Here is a 19,327-nt window from a genome sequence, read left to right on the forward strand (position 1 = left end):
TAAGTCACGAGGACACCTACAAATTGAAGCCTACACCGATGCAGACTGGGTTGGAAGCATTGTGGATCAAAGGTCCACCTTTGGGTACTGTTCATTTGTAGGTGGCAACTTGGTTACGTGGTGAAGTAAAAAACAGAACGTGGTTGCTAGAAGCAGTGTTGAGGCTGAGTTTAAAGTTGTAGCTCATGGTATTTGTGAGATTATGTGGATAAGAAGATTACTGGAAGAGTTAAATATGACATGTTCATCTCCTATGAAGTTGTATTGTGACAACAAGGTAGCAATTTCAGTAGCTCACAATCCGGTTCTCCATGACCGCACCAAACATGTGGAAGTGGACAAGCATTTCATCAAAGAGAAGATAGACAACGGATTGGTTTGTATGACCTATATCCCTACTAAGGAACAAGTGGTTGATGTCTTCACCAAGGGACTACACAAGAGGCAATTCGATTTTCTAGTTGGCAAGCTGGCTATGGAAGATATCTTTAAGCCAACTTGAGGGGGAGTGTTGGAAAACCGAAACTGATATGGAAATAAATAACTTTGTAAAGCTGCAAATTAGCTATTAGTTGTCAATCTGTGTATTTTTAGGAAAATAATTGTTAGGAGTAATTTTTTCCCTTTAATCAGTGATTTAGTTTCATGATTTGAAGGATTTGTATATGCTGTAAACTCTATAAAAAAATAATCTCAATGAAGGATTATTATTCCCGTGAAACCCTATTTTTCAAGTCATAAAATACCCTTTTACTTGATAATATTAAATAAAATTATTAAAAAATTAATTTATCATTTATAATTTGATAAAAGTATCTTATAAATAAATATATTATAAAATTTTTGTTATATAATATGATATACAAATCATTTTGAAAAAATTCTTCAAGATCCTTAAGTGATAAATAAAATTTTTCTAATTCTCTAATTAATAATAATTTTATATCTTGTATTATATAAATTCACTTATCTTGGCATTTTTTTAATAAAATTGAATAAAAATTTTGTTAGTTGACATCAATAATAAAATAACAAATTTTAAAAATTAAGAAGACAATTAAAACTAAAATACTTAAAAATTAAATACAGATAAAAAAACTTAAGAATTTAAAAATAAATATTCATTTCCATTATATTTCCGACTTTTTCTTGGTATCTATATTCTCTACTAATGTGCTTTAGCGAAGTGAAAAAGTTGATATTTTATTTTTAGCTTTAAAGTTTTTTTAGTATTTTTAATTTTTAAAATCTCTTATTTTATTAATTTCAAATAAGATCTCACGGTAAAAATTATCAATTGACGTTATAAATCTTACAAGCAAAAGAGTCATTTTAGGAAATAATTATCTAACTTATGAAAAATTGTATCTATTTTAAACTATTTTTTAAATAGATGAAAATAAAACTTCCATTTTATGATCATTCTCGCTTAACATATATTGCATTGTACATGACTTGAGTTCATTAGAAGTTACACGAAAGATCCAAGTTTTCGGTTCCTTTGCAAGTAGATGACTTTTCATAGTCGATTCATAGATTTAAGCAATCCATTAGAAATTTAGTATACTACCTCCTAATCGAAAGAATGACTAGTCTTTGCCATTAGGATGTGTTTCCTATTGTGATTGCACTAGTGTGTATGGTTACATATTGGATAGAACCTATGGTGAGTCATGATCTAACACTATCAAGTAATCATGACTTCACTAAGTTGCTTCATTGTATTATCTCTCAACCTTAAGATAACATTGAGTTTATGCTAAAGTTAGAAGTGACTTTGACCTATGCGTGAGATTGTAAGTTGATCATATATTTCTTATGGATTGTGTCATTGTTGATAAAAGCTAGTAGTAATAGGTATTCTCAATAGAGACACGATATATAATATCTCATGGGATTGAGATAGTGTCCCCTTGGGTGATTCTAAGAAGGTGTGTTCATGTAAACTAAAGTCATAATAGTTCCTTAAGTGGAACTCGACATTAGCTCTTAGAAAGGTAAGACATGTCAATTGAACACTCAATAAGAGGATTTGTAACTCAAAGATATATAGTAAAGATAATCTTGAAAGATTGATAACTTTCACATTGTTATACTTTAGACACCAATTCATAGGGAGACTGAACGTAATAGATAGTAGGTCATGGATGTGAGTACTTAATGTCTCATTGTTATTTACATAAGATAGTGGAGTGTAGTCGATTCTTTATAGTGGGATGCTAAATCAACTTTAGAATTGAATTTCAAGGGAGCTAGCATTGTTATATGGGTTCTAGTGGTCCTCGCTTGAGCTCATATACCTTGTTAACAAAGGGTTATAAGGGTTGGATTGATTCTATGTTCACTTTTGTGCATAAGAGTGTTTTGGTAATTACATAAGGTTACACAAGGGTAAGTGAATAATGTTTTTGAATTGAGTTAATTGATTAATTAGTAGGTCCTATTGGGTTAATTAATCAATTAAGACCCGTTTTGAACTGAATTAAGTGACGCAAACCTTTAGCAAGCTCAAGTCACTTAAGCTTATTGGGGAATCCTAAAATACTGCCTTAGGGATTACGGTTTCTATATCTTTTCCATATAGTTGTCTTTCACCTCTAAAAAGAAAGAGAGTCATAGCCTCCACCCTCCCTTCCCTCTCATAGGAATTGTGTCTTCACTCTCATAGGAACTATGTTAAGATCAAGGAAGAGTCATCAGATAGAAAATTGTGGGTCTATGAGACTTCCAAGAACATTGACTTGATTCTTCAACACTTGGAATTGAGGATTTGAGAACATTTAGACCTAAAAGTTGGTAATTTAACCATAAAGATCAATTTTTTTAAAAAATTGGAATTACTTTTTCGTTGCTTAAATCTAAGATGCCAACACAAGTAACATAATAACTTATGAATGGTATTTTTTAATTATGCTAATTAATTAATTAGGACCCTATAAGCTAGATTAAGGAACCCAAGCCCAAGATGTGCTTAAGTCACTTAAACCAACTCACAAGTTTATATTTCCTTATGGGTTTAAGGCTTATAGTTTTTGCCATTCAGTCTTCTAGATAGAGAGAGTCATATCCTTCATCCCTATGCAGAGGATTCCACCACCCTCACATGCATTCCTAGGCCTAGGAGAGAACCATCAAATGGAAGATTGCAAAGTATTTGAGATCTGCACAGCCTAATTCATCAAATGGAATTGATTTAAGAACAGTCAAATAACATGTATTGTTTTTGAAGCGCCTAGATCTAAGGTTCAAAATTTTTAAATGCTTCTTTTGCATAGATGTAGTATCCCTGGGATGCTAGTAGTATGTACTCCATGATCCGGGGGCTTAGGAAGGATTAAACTAGAGATTCCATTATGTTTTGTTGACACTTGTTGCATGCTTAAACATCTTGAGTATCTCCTATTCGGCTCTCTATATACACCTGTTCCAACACCCTTTTAATTGGATCTCGAGGTAGCAAATGGCCTGATCTATAGTAGCCAAGTAAAATAGAGAAAACTAGTTATGTTTAGACTATTTTTTTGTTTTCATTTTCGAAGAACTAAAGATCAGGTTTGAAAATATATTGGGATGGTATTTTTTCTATTTTTATTTTTTTGAAAAAACTAAGTTTAGAAAATGGAAAAGGTGAAAAATATCAATTTAATGTATTCGATCAAAATTTTCTAAAAAAAATACAAGCCATACTTCCAAAAAGTTGACAGAAAATGAAATAAAATAATATAAAAGATCTTGTGAGATCATATATAATATGAAAAGATATTAATATTAAAAACATAAAGAAATATTAAAATAATATTTAATTACAATATTTTATAATATTTAATTACATGATTTTAAAATAAAAATATAAAAAATATAAAAAAAATGCAATATAATAATAATGAGAAGAAATTTTCATCAAATTTTTTACAATTTGTCATGATCACTAAGTTGGGGAAAATTGGATCTTTTGCCACTTAGGCTACTAGCCCTTATTATTTGTACATATATGCCATATTAAAGTAACACTCTCATATATCTATACACAAAATTAAATATTAAATTAAAATTTTAATAAATCAATTCATTTTAATTATCTTATTTTTACATTTGATTTAACCATCAAAATTAAAAAGAAAATTCATATTTTTTTTAAATAAATCTTTTTTATTTCTTTTGTATAGTAATTAACTATAAGTATAGAAATTAATTTTCACCTAATATTTTCGTAAAATGCAACAATTGTAATTTTTGATATTTTTATCACTACTAATTATAATCATGACTAAAGTATAGCTTCTAGTGTAGACTACTTAAAGAATAGCTTCTACATGGCCTTGAGGCAATCTGCCCTGGATTGTTTGGAAATCTATTTTATGATCTTTGGTAAAATTTTATAATATTAATGCTTCCTCTTTAAAATAGTTTTATCTAAAGTTTTGGCGTCTAGCAAAAGTCCAAAGAAGGAAAAAGGAGGAAAAACCTCAAAACCCTAATCCTACAAAAAAGAAAACTCATACTATATATACTTAATATGATAGTGCGCATTTCTTTGAGGAGAGGAAAGAAATCAACCTCGTTGCAATCCAAACCCTAATTTCTATCTCTTTTGGGAGAAGGAAGAAAGTATACTCTTGATCCCCTATCCCTAGTTCCCTCCTTCTTTCATCCTTTTTACCATTTCCTTGAGTGTAGATACTGGTAAGAGAAGGTGCAATCTCCAGAGAATATCAACAAAGTCACGTTGTAAAGATGACAAGTGAAAATGAAAGTGAGGATGATGATGACGCAGACAATGAAAATGATAATGACAGTTGATTGGATCAGTAATTTACCATTGTAATCCTTCACATCAAACTGTTTAATTTCTGAGATATTCATGTATTTAAGAAGTTCATATTCTCCAGTATAATTCTAACGATGCTGAATTCTTGTTTGCTGTAACAGATTTGCAAAGGGAAGGATTCGGTTGAAGTGTAAGTTTAATTACAAGTTGCCTTGTACTTGCTTTTCTCACTTGTGATAGAGATTATGGCTTTGGATCCAAAGCCCCAATCCAGGGAATGTTATTGCTTGTTTACTGTACCTTCTATTGGTGTTATACCTGGTGTGTTGTGTGGGAGTGAAATGCTAATCCAAGACATTGGAAAGATGAGTTGTTAAAGGATCTAGAAACCAGCCCTATTTTTTTTTTCCCTAAAAGGATCCAAAACGTAATGAAAATTTAAGTTGAAAGATCTGGAAACCCTAATTTTTTTTTCCCTGAAAGGATCCATATTGCTGGTAGTTTATTTCCTAGTTTATATATGAAACGAAGATGAGTTAAATCACAGAAGGATCAAGAAACTCTAATTTTTCCACTAAAAGGGTCTATATAGATTTTCTTTCCTTAGTTTACATGTGGAATCAAGATGAGTGCTGTGTGTTTTATTCCTTTGAGATGGGGTTGGTTATCACATGCGGTAAGAATGTAGCTAGCTCGTATTAGATATTTTCTTGATCTGCTGGCTTTAGAACAATTGAATGAATCTAGTTGATCCAACAGTAGCCTGATGACTGTATTGTGTACCATGAGAGTTCTCTGGCGACGGGCTGATACCTAATATTCACCGGTTCTTTGTGCAGGTGGAAAGGCTAGGAGGAGAAGAAGGTAAGTTTTTTGCATTTCTAAACATCAACACATTGATTGTAACAGTAATTGAAGTCTAATTATTCCATATCTTTTCTCCTTTTTTATTGTTCTATGATTAGGAACCTTGGTTTCTTTGCCCAAGGTTTATCAGATAGAGAATCTAGTACTTCTTGATATCCCAGAAATTCAAAAAATGTCAGTCTAATTATGGGTTTTGATTTCCAGGGGCTACTCCTAAAATGATTTGGCAGAATCATGGATGTGAAGGGACTTTCTATACCTCAAATTAGGACCCATCTTCAGGTTGAAAAAAAAAAAAAATCCTTCTTTTATGTCCCTTTCCCTATCCTGGTTTGCATGTAGGTAGAAGTTTAAACTACCGATTTTCCTAAAAGTTTAAGCTTACAGAATTTGAACTCACAATATATATCACTCTTTAACAAAAGGTACCAAAGGAATTGTAAGAATAAATTTTTTGTGTAGATGATATATGTCCTATTCAATTTCCTTGTCATTATGAGAAATATGTGGAACTCTTTGTTATTTTCTGAACTATATGCATGTCCCCAATGAAGTACTTACTATAATCCTTGCAGAGCTAATTTCTTTTACCAATTGATATCTTAAGAAAAACTCTATGGTGTTATATCTAAAGTATGAATTAAATAGCTATTACTATTATCATTTCCAATTACCTCTTTAAGAATTTCATCTGTGAGAAAAGAAGTAATTAATGGAATATTATGCATGCACATGTCTTCTCCTGTTGATTTTGAATATCTTGCAGTATCTGCAGCTCTGAATGTAAATACTGAATATAATACTACGGCACCATCCACTTGAAGAAGGAAGTGTACATACATCCTCCTATTATCATGCTCTGCGAATGCTTCTGAGCGGTAGAGTACTCAGTCTCGATAAACTTGCAGGTAAATTTGTTTTGATGTCATCTTCAATTGTTAATTGCCTGTGTTAATTTTTGTCATTAATTTATCGATTTTTATCATTAGTTACCTTGTATTTGTTAAGCTATATAGCAAAGCTGATAAATAGAAAATGACCTCTTTGTATGATCTGAATTTTCATCTTACATCAAGCTTTATTTCTTATTACTTTTTCCCCTACTTATTGTAAGAAGAAAGTAAGCCCATGTATTTCGAGGGTTAAGCTTTGATCCTTGTAGATCTTCCTTTTTACTGAACAGAAACATCACTTTGGATCAAAGCATCAATACATGGATTATTATTTTCAATATTGCTATTATGCTTGTTGTTTTTTGGTGAAATTAACTTGAGATTACCACCCTAAACTTGGTAAAGATTTGAGCTTTTATAGAGGATCTAGAAAGCTTAAGACTATGTTCCTTCTTGGAAAGCTTGAGGAAAAAAAGACGAAGAGGAAAAAGAGAATGTTATCGAGAAAGTATTATTATCGAGAAGCCCTATAAACAAAGGATAGAAATGATGTCATATGACATGACATTATTATCGAGAAAGTATGTGGTATCTACCATGGACCATAGTAGCCTGTTGATATGGTATGACTACCTACTTATATTTTATCATCTCAAAACTTAAAAATGAAGTAAAATGATGAGAAAGTTATTTGGATCTAAAAATAATTAAGAAAAAAACTTGAATTATTAGATAAATAAATTTTGATGTTTATTTTAATGAAATATCATTTTATTTATTTCAAAGTTAACTAAATCTTGATGAGATGATGGAATATGAATTAATAGTTGTACTATATCAGCATGTTGATGTAATAAAGTGGAGGTATACAATACTTAATTTTTCTTTACCAATGTTGGACTACCCGACTTGTATCCTTATCGTGAAAAGGATAATGTATGAATTATAAGTATAAATTTACAAAGTACCTATTTATTTTCTCTTTGATTTCCCTAGTTATATAAGCTAACACGAGAAATACGAGAAATTTTTTATCATTTTTTGCGAATTATACATGTCAAAAGTCAGTTTGGTTGGGTTCTTGCATGTCATTTATAAATAGATTGTTTTTTCTCATTTTAGTTTCTAGATTTTTTGTTTTGCATTTCTGAAGTAAACTTTGTTCTTTTTCATTGGACAGAAAACTTTGGCTTGATATGCTCACAAGACATTGTGTTTTGCTGCTTAGGAAACATCAGTCAGTATCATCCATCAAAGATAACCCGGCCCTCAAGTAATTAATTAGCTAGAAGATGAGAATGTCATGTATTTCTTGGTGATGACCATCTGATTAGATATGAGTGTTGTTGATTGGATTAGTGACTTACCATGTGTAAGGATTTTGGATAATCTTGATGTCACATTTTAATGAAATGAAATTATATTTATTTTATTACAATTGTTGTGTTTAATCCAAAGCATCCATGGATATATGTATACACCTCAACATATATTATATATTTTGCGATTAACTTTCGACTTTTACCATTTGAGTATATTATTTACCTCAACACTGGTGGAGACGTCATAAAAGGGAAAGTATGCATTATTTCATTTCACTCCTATACACATGCACGAAAGAATTACAAGTTATATAAGCAAATGATTAGTTATCAATCTTCCTAAAATTCAGTGTATGCTAAAAGATCTAGTTTGTTATAACTATTTCTAGAGACTTTCAAACACTTCCATTATTTATGGAGTTCACTTTGCCCTAAAAGTTCTCCTAATGACACATGAAAATGAGATATTGTTCATGGTTCATCATTAGATGTACTCAACCACATGCATAGGTAATGTTCTCCATGGATACTACATTGGGTAGGGAGAGAGTTTTAGTGAACACTTGTCATAGATGCATTTTAAAGTCATGAAAGCCTCAACCAAAAGCATAGACGCATTTTAAAGCTCCGAAGCCTTGGGCCGAAAACAAATAGCATCTACGCTAGAAGGACAAAGTTCTTACAAATGGTATCACAACCAATTTTCAACCTCGGTTTTGGAATTTGTGTGAATGCTCTAATTGGCCATGGGACATAACCTGCATGAGGGAAGAGAGTGATTGTGATATATATGCACATCGACTACTTAGGAAGAGAAGTTCCTAACACTATATATCTATGAGTTATTTGGATAAGTGAGTCAAAATATTCACCAAATTGCAAAAATGACTCTTTTATTAGTTTTGTTAAAATTTGACCAATTTAGACAAGTTTGCCCTTTGTTTTATTTCCCTTTGATTTTTTTTCCCTATCATTTTTTAATGCACATTAATTTCTCTACCATTTTGTATCTTTAATTCTCCGAAGGTACCCAATATAACTTCATCTTTAACTTAGTCTTTCAACACTAGAATTTTTTTTTTCTTGTTGTCTTTTTAACTTTTATTTCTTTTTAGTCTCACTCTCTTTCTTTCTTAATGGATAATGTTCTAGAAAGATCTCCTTTCATTTCATAATGTCTCAATCATACTTTTTGTGATAAATTATGTTCTCACCATTATTAGCAACTATTAAAAAACTAAATAAATGATGAAAAATAAAAAAATTGAGAGAAACATATGACAAATCACTCTTTTATTTTTTAAATATTATCGGTTCATACACTTAATGTAAATTAAGAAAAGTTTTCATGATGTATAATGGTTAAATTCATTTATAAATAACTTAACTAAGGTTAAGTTCTGAATCATAATGATTACTTAAATTGTATTATAGTTAAGTTTCATTTTATTTATAAACAACTTGATTAATGTTATGTTTTTAGTTAAAATATTTATTTGAATGCAAATATAGTTAACTTATATTTGTGAAGTAATGAGATATTAAGGTTGATACGTACCCTGATTCTTCAATTGGTTGAGCGTGAGTGGATGTTTTCATTAAAGAACTTACTAAAAGTAGATAAATTTCAAAAAAATTCCAACAACATCAACTAAAATCTAGAGTTTTAACTTGTGACAACTTTTTATTCGATCTCATCTTCAACATTATCGAAGTTTATGTGAAACCAAAACAAACCCTAACAATGAACAAAAAGAAAAATAGAGAATGAGAAGAATCTTATAGAAGCAAGAAATATGAGAGAACTTTGCTCTTTGATTGTTGACATGTGTAAGACTTTAATCTTCAACCTGTTGATCTTTACTTTGGGTTTGAACTTTTCTAAAAAGGGAGGTAGCGGGAACGGGAGGAAAATGGACAAGAAATGAGAGATAAATGGTGTTTTTAAAAGGATTAAAAAGGGTAAAAATGTCTCAAATGTGTCATTTCCCTAAAGAATGAAAAAAGAATGTCATTTTTCAAATTTCAAACTTATTTTAGTCCTTTTAACAAAATATCCTTATAATTTATTAAGTTTTTTTTTTTAATTATATGATGTGTTTTAAAATCATGAAAATGATGTCGCAATTGTCACATTTTTACTAAAGCTAGATATATGTATCCAATATAAAGTTTAATACAAAGTCATTATTATTGATTGATATAATTAATATAATGAAGGAAGATATCTCATACTCATATTTGAACATTTGGAAAACCTTAAAGTGCTTTAACTTTTCTTTTTCCTTTTTATGTTTTTGAGTGGATATATGTATGTTGCAAATTTTGGTCGAAATTAAGAATATGAGTTTTGTTGATACTTCCCTTGACTTTGTCGTTGAAACGAGTTTTTGTTTTTTTGTAAAATCTTCGCGATAGAGGTATGAATGTGAGAATTTGGGCCTATTTTATTTTAACGTTTTATATAAAAATATCTTGAGTATATATTTCTTAAAAAATAAAAAAAGAATATAACTTAAAAATCGTTGAAAATCATGAAAGGGAATGAGTAGGTGATTGATAGTAACTTGGACTTTTTATATCGATGGATTGGTTCCTAGCTCAATTGATTGGCATCAATTTTTTTAAACTTGGAAGATTCACCCAAGTTGCTATTTTGCTTTAGATTCCAACCTTTATTGCATTTAGAAAAGATTTCCCCTTTTCTTACTATCTTTTGGGAGCAAAATACCAAATAAACTTTTATAAATTTTCATCCATAATTGAAGTTCCTTCACTTAGCCACTAATTTCCATCTTAAAAATAAAAGAATTTTGTTATGATAATTTAGTCTTATGGTTCTTCATTATATGCATATGATCATTTTTTTCTTAGGTGCTCATTTTGCATGGGCTTTTAACTTAATGTTTCTATTCAACTGGGCAAGGTGATGAGTGATTTTTAGTGGGTTAGTGATAGATTAATTTTTATTAACTTCATTTATCATATTGATTGTTATTGTTTTTAAAGAACTTAAAAATTAAGGTTTATAACTAATAAGAAATTTAAAATTTGTTTGAGAATGATTTTAGGAAGTATTTTTAATATTTCTAACATTTGAAAATTTCTATTCTTCAAGACTAAACATTTTTTAAAATCAATAAAAAGCACTATATATATGAATAATTTATTTTTAATAATAATTTATAGTTTGCATTATTTTATTATGTGAAAAAAAAAATGTATATGATTTTTAAAATGGAGGAGGACCAAACAAATCCTATCCTCTTAACCTTAAAAACATGTTAACGGTCAAAAACTAACCACACAACTGCCATAGTGCCATGGCCTTTCAAGCTCATCATCTCTCTTCTCTTCACTCGCTTCACCTCTGCATCGCATCTCCATCATGCCTAGTACGGTCGCCCAGATCAACGGCTCCCATTCGCCGGACCAAGTCTCTCCGACTTCGCATCCGATCCAGCTCCGACGATGTACGCTTCTCAACTTTATCCTAACTAAGTCGCTACCTTTCTCAGATTGATCAAATTTTTGGGTGGATTCAGATGTATTGATTCATTGTCGTCTGTTTGGTTTCCTTGAAAATTGAGGAAAAGGAAAGGAAATAGAAGTTTGAACTCTAATGATTTGCTTCTATTGTCGGGCTTAAATAGTTGTGTTAGGCTCGGTGGAACTGGGTTTCAAAAGCTAGGGTTGCTGTAGCCTGTATTGGTTCATTATCCTTTGTTTGATTGCTCAGAAAATTGCGGAAACGGGAACAAAGTAAAAGTTTTTTAAATTTATTTTTTCTTTTTTGTTTTTGTTGTTGTTTCAGCTAACAACTTCTTGTGTTAGGCCAAGTGGAGTTGAGTTTCAGATCTTAACTACTTTCTTGCTGAACTTATTGTGCTGATTGATTGTTCTCTGTTTGTGGGCTGAGAAAAGTGAGGAAACGGAGAAAAAAAACATAGAAGTTTGAACTTTTAATTTTTTTTTTTAATTATTTTTGTCAAAGTAGTTATATTAAGCTCCGTGCAGTTGGGTTTGAAATGGTGTGAAGAGATTTATAGTAACCTTGTTGTATTGGTTCATTCTGTTCTGTTTGGTTGGCAAGCAAATTGAGGAGACGGAAAAGAAATTCAAATTTGAACTTTAATATTTTATTTTTATTTTCTAGTTAGGCTCGATGGAGTTCTGTTTCAAATGATGTGAACAGATTTGTAGCTAAGCTTGTTGTGTTGGTTGATTATCCTCTGTTTGACTGCCTAGAAAATTTGAGGAAATGGGAAAAAAATAGAACTTTTTGAACTTGAAATTTTTGTTCCAGTTTCATCTAAAACTAGTCGTGTTAGAAATGGGTTTCAGATAATCCAACAAAATTCTAGCTGAACTTTTTGTATTGATTGCTTGCATTTTATTTGGTCTGTAAGAAAATTGAGGAATAGAAAGAAAATAAATATTTGAACTTCAAAATTTTTGTTTTTAGTCAATATTAGTTGTGTTAGGCTCACTGGGATTAGGTGTCTAATAATCCAAATAAACTTGTAATTAATTTTTTGTGTTAATTCTTTGTCTACTGCTTAGTTGCTTAAAGTAATGTTTTGCTTCTGTTTTCAGTCAGTGATGGTTGTCTTTGGCTCAGGGTATTGGGTTTCAAGTAATATGGACAAATTTGGAGCTAAAATTGTTTTATGGTTCAGTATCATCTGTTTGGTTGCTGAGAAAATTGAAAAAACAAAAGAGAACAAAAAGTATTGAACTTTAGTGTTTTGATTTTGTTTTTGCCTGAAAGCGGTTGTGTTAGGCTCAGTGGAGTTGGGTTTCAGATAATCTAAAAGCATACTAACCAAATGGGAACATCATTTTAAGCAGGATTATTATATAGATGCTCCTGTTTCAGTTGGAGATGGCTTCTCATTTGGCGGAGGTTTGCCCCAGTTTTTATTTGAAAATTCCAAGCATATAAGCTTCTTATAATTTGCTGAAAAATTTCTGTTATTTCTGGGCAGGAAAATACTCAGAGGAGCCAAGCCCTTCTGATGAGTGGTTTGAGAAAGGAAATATAGTGAGTTCTCTCTCTCCTTAAATTTTTTCATTTGGGTAAACTGCAAGAATAAATTGCCCTTGTGCTTATAAACCTGTTCTTTAAGAAGTGAGTTTGTCATTGGCGATCTCTATACAATCATGACTTGATTAGAAAGGGATAGTTTTTAATCACTTCTAGTTTCAAAAGATATATTAACCATTTCTTGGCTTTAGCTGATCTTGCTTCTAATGACAATTTTAGTTTTACCTAGCTTTGCATGTTCATACCAATCCCTTCAGGGGTTTTATAAACCACCATTGGCCAGGACATATTTCTTTTAAAAATTGATGGCATTGCAATAGAGAGGTCTTATAAATCACCTGAGTCTGTGAAACACTAGAAGGCATGAGTGCATCCTTTGTTTTGATGTAACTGCAGAAAGGGTGGAGATGTTATGAGGTAGCAGCGAAAAATTGTAATATCATTCTTGCAACTCAGCACAACTCAACAATCATTTTTGAGGGTTGGCTGCACTAATCCTATTTTCCCGAAGTGATATCCTAAACAACATTATTATTGAAATTCTGAAAAGGATTCTATACATGCAATAAAATAGGCTGATTTCAAATGCTGTTGTGATTAGGAAATGCATGTAGGTCTTTTTATTTATTTTTTTTATTTTTATTTTTTATTTTAATACTTTTCTATTCTATTACTGTAATTTTCTTGTTTTCTTAACTTTTTAAACTAGATATCATGGCCTAACCTGAAACTTTAATGCAAAAAAATCCACTTGCTAGGCTCAGAAAAAAAAAATATACAAAAAAGGAGAGAGAAAGGAGTGTAGAGTAGGAAAGATTACTTTAATTGAGTACTTCATTATGTCACATGTTCATATAATTTGCCTCATTTTCAGCTTAATGTGAACTATTAATGATTATTTCCATTATTTGTATGAATCATCAAATTAAATTCTTTTACTATCATATTTAGTTGTCTTAGAGGCATATTTACCATCTTCTTAGGCTATGTTTGGTTCCCGGAAAATTTGAGGGAAAATGCGAGGGAAAGAAAATACAAAGGAAAAGTAGAAGGAAAGAAAAAGTGAAGGAAAATAAAAAAATGATTAAAAGTTGATAAATTATTTTTTTTGTTACTTCAAATTCATTTTATTTATTTTAACTCATCAATTTAAAGATTAAATAATTTAAAAATACATAAGTTTTTAATTAGTTTTAATTATATTTGATTTTGTTTGATATTTTTCATAGGACAACCAAACATGAGAAAATCATTTTCCTTAGCATTTTTTTTCTTTCCTTTGTATTTTCCGGGAACCAAACATAGCCTTAATTTTTCCTTGATGAGAACTTATCATGTTATATTTTACAGTTGATGGACATCTGAGTATTTGGTCATTTGTTTTTTTTTAGGTGAAAGCTCATCCTGTTCTTGGCTCTGGCAAGAAGGCAAGTGATCCGATTTTTGGACTTAAAATGGGTGCTGGTTCCCAGGCCTCTGATGATCTTTTCAGGTATTTTCTATCTTTAGAACATTTGAAGTTAATTCAGGATTCTAACATGCTTAAATCCTGGTAATTTTGTGGCCTTTGATCCATGGTAATGCAGAGATTGAGGATTGATTATTTGCAGGGATTATCGATTGAAACATGCTATGTATCTATGATTTTGTGCAATAGATGGTTTTGCATTGAAAGCGGAAGTCCAGACAACCATTCAGTTATTCTAATTCATGGTTTTCCTTCTCAGGTGAGTCCTATTCAGATGCTGGCTTTGTGAATAAATTTGTTGTGTTTTAGAAAGTACATAATTCATGAAGATGACAATGAGATAACTCCCATTTCCTTTTATGATTCTCAACATGGAATTAGCTGTGGCACACATTTATGCATCAACTGACCGACCACTCTATTCATGATTATAGTACAAATGAAAATTTCTTTAGTTTTATAAATCCGTACAATTTATTTTTTCTGCTGTTCCAAATGTATCATTTTCACGCTTACCTTTTTCACAATATATTCCTATCTCTCAAAGGATCCTAAAATTGAACTCTTCCCTAGCATCTAGTGTTCAATCTTCTAATTATAATTGCATCCTCTTCTTTTCTAACCTAAAATTTTAGATTTGGTATGTTTTTAGATGTACAGATAAGGGTCATGCTAGTACAGATGCCATTTTTAAATTCTCAGGTTTTCCAATTTCCATTTTGTTGGAAGTTCCTTCTACTGATTTATCCCTGTGAGTTTGTTAATTCAGAGTGTTGTTGTGTCCTATGTAAATTGTAAAGTCTATGAAAAGAATGTGAGACGAATTGGAAATTTTTTATTGTTTCCTTAACATATACTGATTGACTTTCTTATAAGCAACTGCCATTTTGATGCTGTTGACAGGCTTACTCTTACCGCAAAGTTCTTCCTGTACTCTCCAAGAAGTACCATGCCATTGCTTTTGATTGGTTAGGTAAGATCGTGCTTCAAGTTTGTGAGCCCACTAAAACTGTCTACGAAGCTGAAATCCAAGGGCAGATACCCTTAGGTTCGTTTGTTTGAAATATATTAGAAAATTTTGTAATGGTTGGAATGTAAAGAGATGGAGGAAACAAAGGAATATTAGTATGCAGAGTTCTGTAATGGCTGTTAGAGGCCTGCAATTGGAAGTTGTGATTCTGAAAATATTTGCGATATAAAAAATTTCAGGGTAATGGTTGTAACCTGATAGTATCTTTTATGTAGGTTTACAACTTTTCAGTGTAATTCTTGCTTTTCACTTAACTTCTCTTTTCTATTTCTTGTTCCTTGATTTTAGACATCAAATTTGTCATGCTCTAATCAACGCTTTCAGTACAATGATTCAGAGTTCACTTCAGTTCTGAGATCGCATTTTTTCATGATAATATTTATTGATGCTGAGCTAATGAAGGAACTTTTCTTCCTTTCCCTCTTCTTCTACAGGCTTTGGATTTTCAGATAAGCCTCAACCCAAATATGGTTTTGACTACACCTTGGATGGTAATTTCTGTATCAAACTAATGATGGCTAGATAAAAACTATAGATAGTCATTATATATTAATACAAGTCAAAAAAGGGGAAAGATTGAATATTTTTTTAATAATAGATCTTTGCTAATGGTTCACAGAGTATGTATCATCCTTTGGATCTCTTATTAATGAACTTGTCACCGACAAAGTTTCACTTGTTGTCCAGGTATGCTTGCTCTTTGCAAATGCAGAAGCATATATTGTAAGCCAGGTTTCTGATTAACTAATGTGCTGCAGGGCTACTTTTCACCAGTAGTTGTTAAATATGCTAGCAGTCATCAGGAGAAGATTAAGGATCTTATACTTCTCAATCCTCCTGTATGTATTACTTGTAACTCTACCATTCAGTTCTCAACTTCTAGATCTACTCATTCTATTCTTTTGATCAATCTAGCTTCACTAGAAGGTCAAGTTTCATAATCAAGAAAATGGGAAAATTACAGATTTCTCCACTGGGGATTTTGCAACAGCTCTGAACTCTGAGGTTTCTGAAACAGCACTGTTTTTATTGAGTTTCTTCAAAGTAACATGGAGCTCCTAAGCTTTGCACTGCCTTAAGCTTACCTCCTTGACTCCGAGGTTTTCGTGTTATAAAACACTTCCCTAATTTTTCCGTACCATAATAATATTTCTTTGCCAGGATGGCTAAATACCTAAGAGGAGCTGACTACTTGATTAACTTTAATGAAGGTCAATATTGTGTTCTGAAACTTTATGGGAGTTTCAGTACTTTTCCTTAAGGATGAAACCAATATACACATCTCTTTAATGGCTTTTACAAAAAGAGCTAACATGAATGTTTTGTCCTTATTTGCCCTAGCTGACGGCCAAACATGCCAACCTGCCATCGGCGTTGTCAATATTCAGCAATTTTTTGCTGGGGGAGATTTTTTCTCAGGTAGGAAAGCTACATCACAGAATTTGAATTATTATCATATATTCATATACATGCACACACATTTTTGACTGAGTTAATGGGTGCTTTTACACGTGTTTACATTCATATGCTTTCTTAGTTTGTGATGTCCAGATTGATTGCAGACCATAACAAACATGATCCATGAACTTGTGCTTTAAATCCTATCAGGATCCTCTAAGGGCCAGCGATAAAGCTTTGACGAGCTGTGGTCCTTACCAAATGAAAGAGGATGATGCAATGGTGTATAGAAGACCTTATCTTACATCTGGTTCCTCAGGTTTTGCATTAAATGCAATTAGTAGGAGCATGAAGAAGGAGCTAAAGGTGAAAATTTTCTTTCTTTTTGTTCTAAACTTCCTATTGATCATGTTATTTTCCTTTTTGCTCCAGACTTCTACTTCTATCATCACCTCTGCTTTAACAAAATAAGAATCCATCAAGCAGAGGGCAAAGTTAGCTTTTTTGCCTAATTCTATTTAGACCATGGCTGGAATAATTGTGAACAATTACAAAATCTGAGCACCATAAATATGATTTACTAAACTACCTTTGTTCGATATGTGACAGAGATCATTTAAAAAGCTTTAGCTCATCTCAAAAAGAATTTCACATTGTACCACAGGGATCAAGAAACTGAACAATTGAGGGAAACAAATTTTTTGCTTGATATACTTGGTTCATTCCCCAACAGCTTAAGCTTTTGGAGAAAGAGGTGCTTAAACAACAATTGATACATTCACCTTAGTGTCAGGTTCCACAAAGTTGGTGTTTTACTCCACACAAGGTCTAATTCCTTAGAAAACAGCACCAATTCAGTTTTGAAGTTTGTAGCCTGACCAAAAAATGAAGATGGCTTAACTAAGATGATCATTTGCATCCTGATAACTCCTCCTCCCAAACCTGAAATGCCTCTACTAGCTCCATCCATTTTGTGCAATCACTAAGAGTAGCAACAGAGTTCAATCTAAACACCTCCCAGATGGATAAAATCTTAGTTGCAGACTTCCAACTTCCATCCTTAGATGTCCATCTCATATGAAAATCAGGCATGATGGGAACTCAAAGCATACCATGTTTTCATGAAAGAAGCTGGACAAGTTGCTAATGCTTCTCCTATTTTTGTTTTCATTCTGGTTGCTTTACCTGGCAGAAATATGTGGAAGAAATGAGAACGATACTCACCGATAAAGACTGGAAAGTTCAAACCACAATATGCTGGGGTGAAAGAGACCGGTGGTTGAGCTATGATGGAGTTGAGGATTTCTGCAAGAGGTCAAACCATAAGCTGCTCAAACTTCCAATGGTACCAACTGTTCTAACTCATTTACATCTATTGGGAAATATCGATTTTAGATACTGCATGCTCTTAGAAAAAAAATCCTTCATAGATATTAGACAACTGGATGTCTTCAACTCTTTCACATGTCTAAACACTGAATTCCTATTATTCATTGCATACTCATCCTTTTAAGGAAGTGGACTCCCTGTAATCTGAGTTTTACTGCAATAGTTGCAAGATCCTTCACCTGTCACAATGCACCACAGCACATGATAGAGGGGCAATGATGTTATTTTCACAAAAAAACTAAGTAAAGGTGATTTATATATACTTTTTCTAATGAATAAACTGCAATGCTGCTGAGAACTGTTAAGCAATGTGATAGGTTATGGTAAATGATTCATCAAATATATATTTGATTCCTGAAAAATCATTTCAGTACTGGTTTTCCTTAATAACGAAGGAATGGGAAAGCTGCATTCAGAAAAATCCCTTCACAGAAGGAAAAATCTTCAAAAATTTCAGGCCATCCATTTCCCAGGTGGCATTTCCATTACAAAAGACATGGTGGAGGAACTGTTTGTTTATGGGAAGGGCTTTTAAGAATATTTTCTTTGTAAAATCCCTTGGTTAGATTCTTTATTTGTTTCAGTGTTCGATATCTGTTTTGAAGCAGTTTGCTAGGTTTTCTGATTTGAATGGTTGACAGAGTAGGGAACCTCTTTTACCATCTCCTAAACTATTTTACATTCATCAGTTGTTAAAGCTATAATTTTAGGACAACTGCAGATAAATTGATGTGTATTGCAGGCTGGGCATCATGTACAGGAGGATTGTGGGGAAGAACTCGGACAAGTCATTAATGGAGTTCTTAGCAGAAGGGTTAGAATTTGATGATGCTTTATAATAGTTTCCTGAGTAATCAAAAAATGCTTCAACCAGTGATTTTGTGCTGTCTTTTTGGAAAAAAAAAAGCAGTGTTCATTCTCTCACACACATTATTCATTTTCTTGTTTGCATAGTTAGAGTTAAAATGTACCTGGATTATGGACATCTAAAATACTCAACTAAACCGAGAATGTGATATATTTTCTTATCTGTTTGCAATTAGGATGCAAATCTTGATCTTTTCTGTTTTTGATAGCCCAAGTGTTTCATGCCATGGAGGCAGTTAATTGATAGATAGGAGTACCCTACTAGACCATGTTTTGGT

General features: G+C 31.8%; 1 protein-coding gene and 1 long non-coding RNA gene across 4 annotated transcripts; both read left to right on the forward strand.

Annotated features, from left to right (window-relative positions):
- Window positions 1-4,538: 4,538 nt before the first annotated feature.
- On the forward strand, window positions 4,539-7,966 carry LOC117918961. 3 transcript variants are annotated; one of them, XR_004651978.1, is made up of 6 exons: window positions 4,539-4,821; window positions 4,930-4,958; window positions 5,608-5,632; window positions 5,840-5,973; window positions 6,402-6,543; window positions 7,709-7,966. It is a non-coding gene; the product is annotated as an uncharacterized LOC117918961 (long non-coding RNA). The 3 variants fall into 3 exon arrangements; XR_004651977.1 differs by having other exon boundaries at window positions 5,840-5,917; XR_004651979.1 differs by lacking the exon at window positions 5,840-5,973.
- A 3,200-nt stretch (window positions 7,967-11,166) lies between these two features.
- LOC117919365 (cis-3-alkyl-4-alkyloxetan-2-one decarboxylase) lies at window positions 11,167-19,224 on the forward strand. Its single transcript, XM_034836547.1, has 13 exons — window positions 11,167-11,323; window positions 12,702-12,756; window positions 12,839-12,894; window positions 14,289-14,389; window positions 14,555-14,624; window positions 15,269-15,338; window positions 15,830-15,886; window positions 16,015-16,082; window positions 16,154-16,234; window positions 16,737-16,814; window positions 17,004-17,159; window positions 17,986-18,138; window positions 18,925-19,224. The coding sequence occupies exons 1-13, from the start codon at window positions 11,174-11,176 to the stop codon at window positions 19,006-19,008; spliced, it is 1,179 nt and encodes a 392-aa protein (XP_034692438.1). The 5' UTR covers window positions 11,167-11,173; the 3' UTR covers window positions 19,009-19,224.
- Window positions 19,225-19,327: the final 103 nt, after the last annotated feature.

This window comes from Vitis riparia, chromosome 7, assembly GCF_004353265.1.
Source record: "Vitis riparia cultivar Riparia Gloire de Montpellier isolate 1030 chromosome 7, EGFV_Vit.rip_1.0, whole genome shotgun sequence".
Lineage (NCBI taxonomy): Eukaryota > Viridiplantae > Streptophyta > Magnoliopsida > Vitales > Vitaceae > Vitis > Vitis riparia.

Bases quoted from the DNA above. Each gene is read 5' to 3' on its own strand.
- LOC117919365 (XM_034836547.1), top strand. From the start codon at position 11,174: ATGGCCTTTCAAGCTCATCATCTCTCTTCTCTTCACTCGCTTCACCTC. The intron at 14,390-14,554 runs GTATTTTCTATC...TTTGTGCAATAG, and splicing joins GCCTCTGATGATCTTTTCAG to ATGGTTTTGCATTGAAAGCG. The intron at 18,139-18,924 runs GTACCAACTGTT...TGTGTATTGCAG, and splicing joins AGCTGCTCAAACTTCCAATG to GCTGGGCATCATGTACAGGA.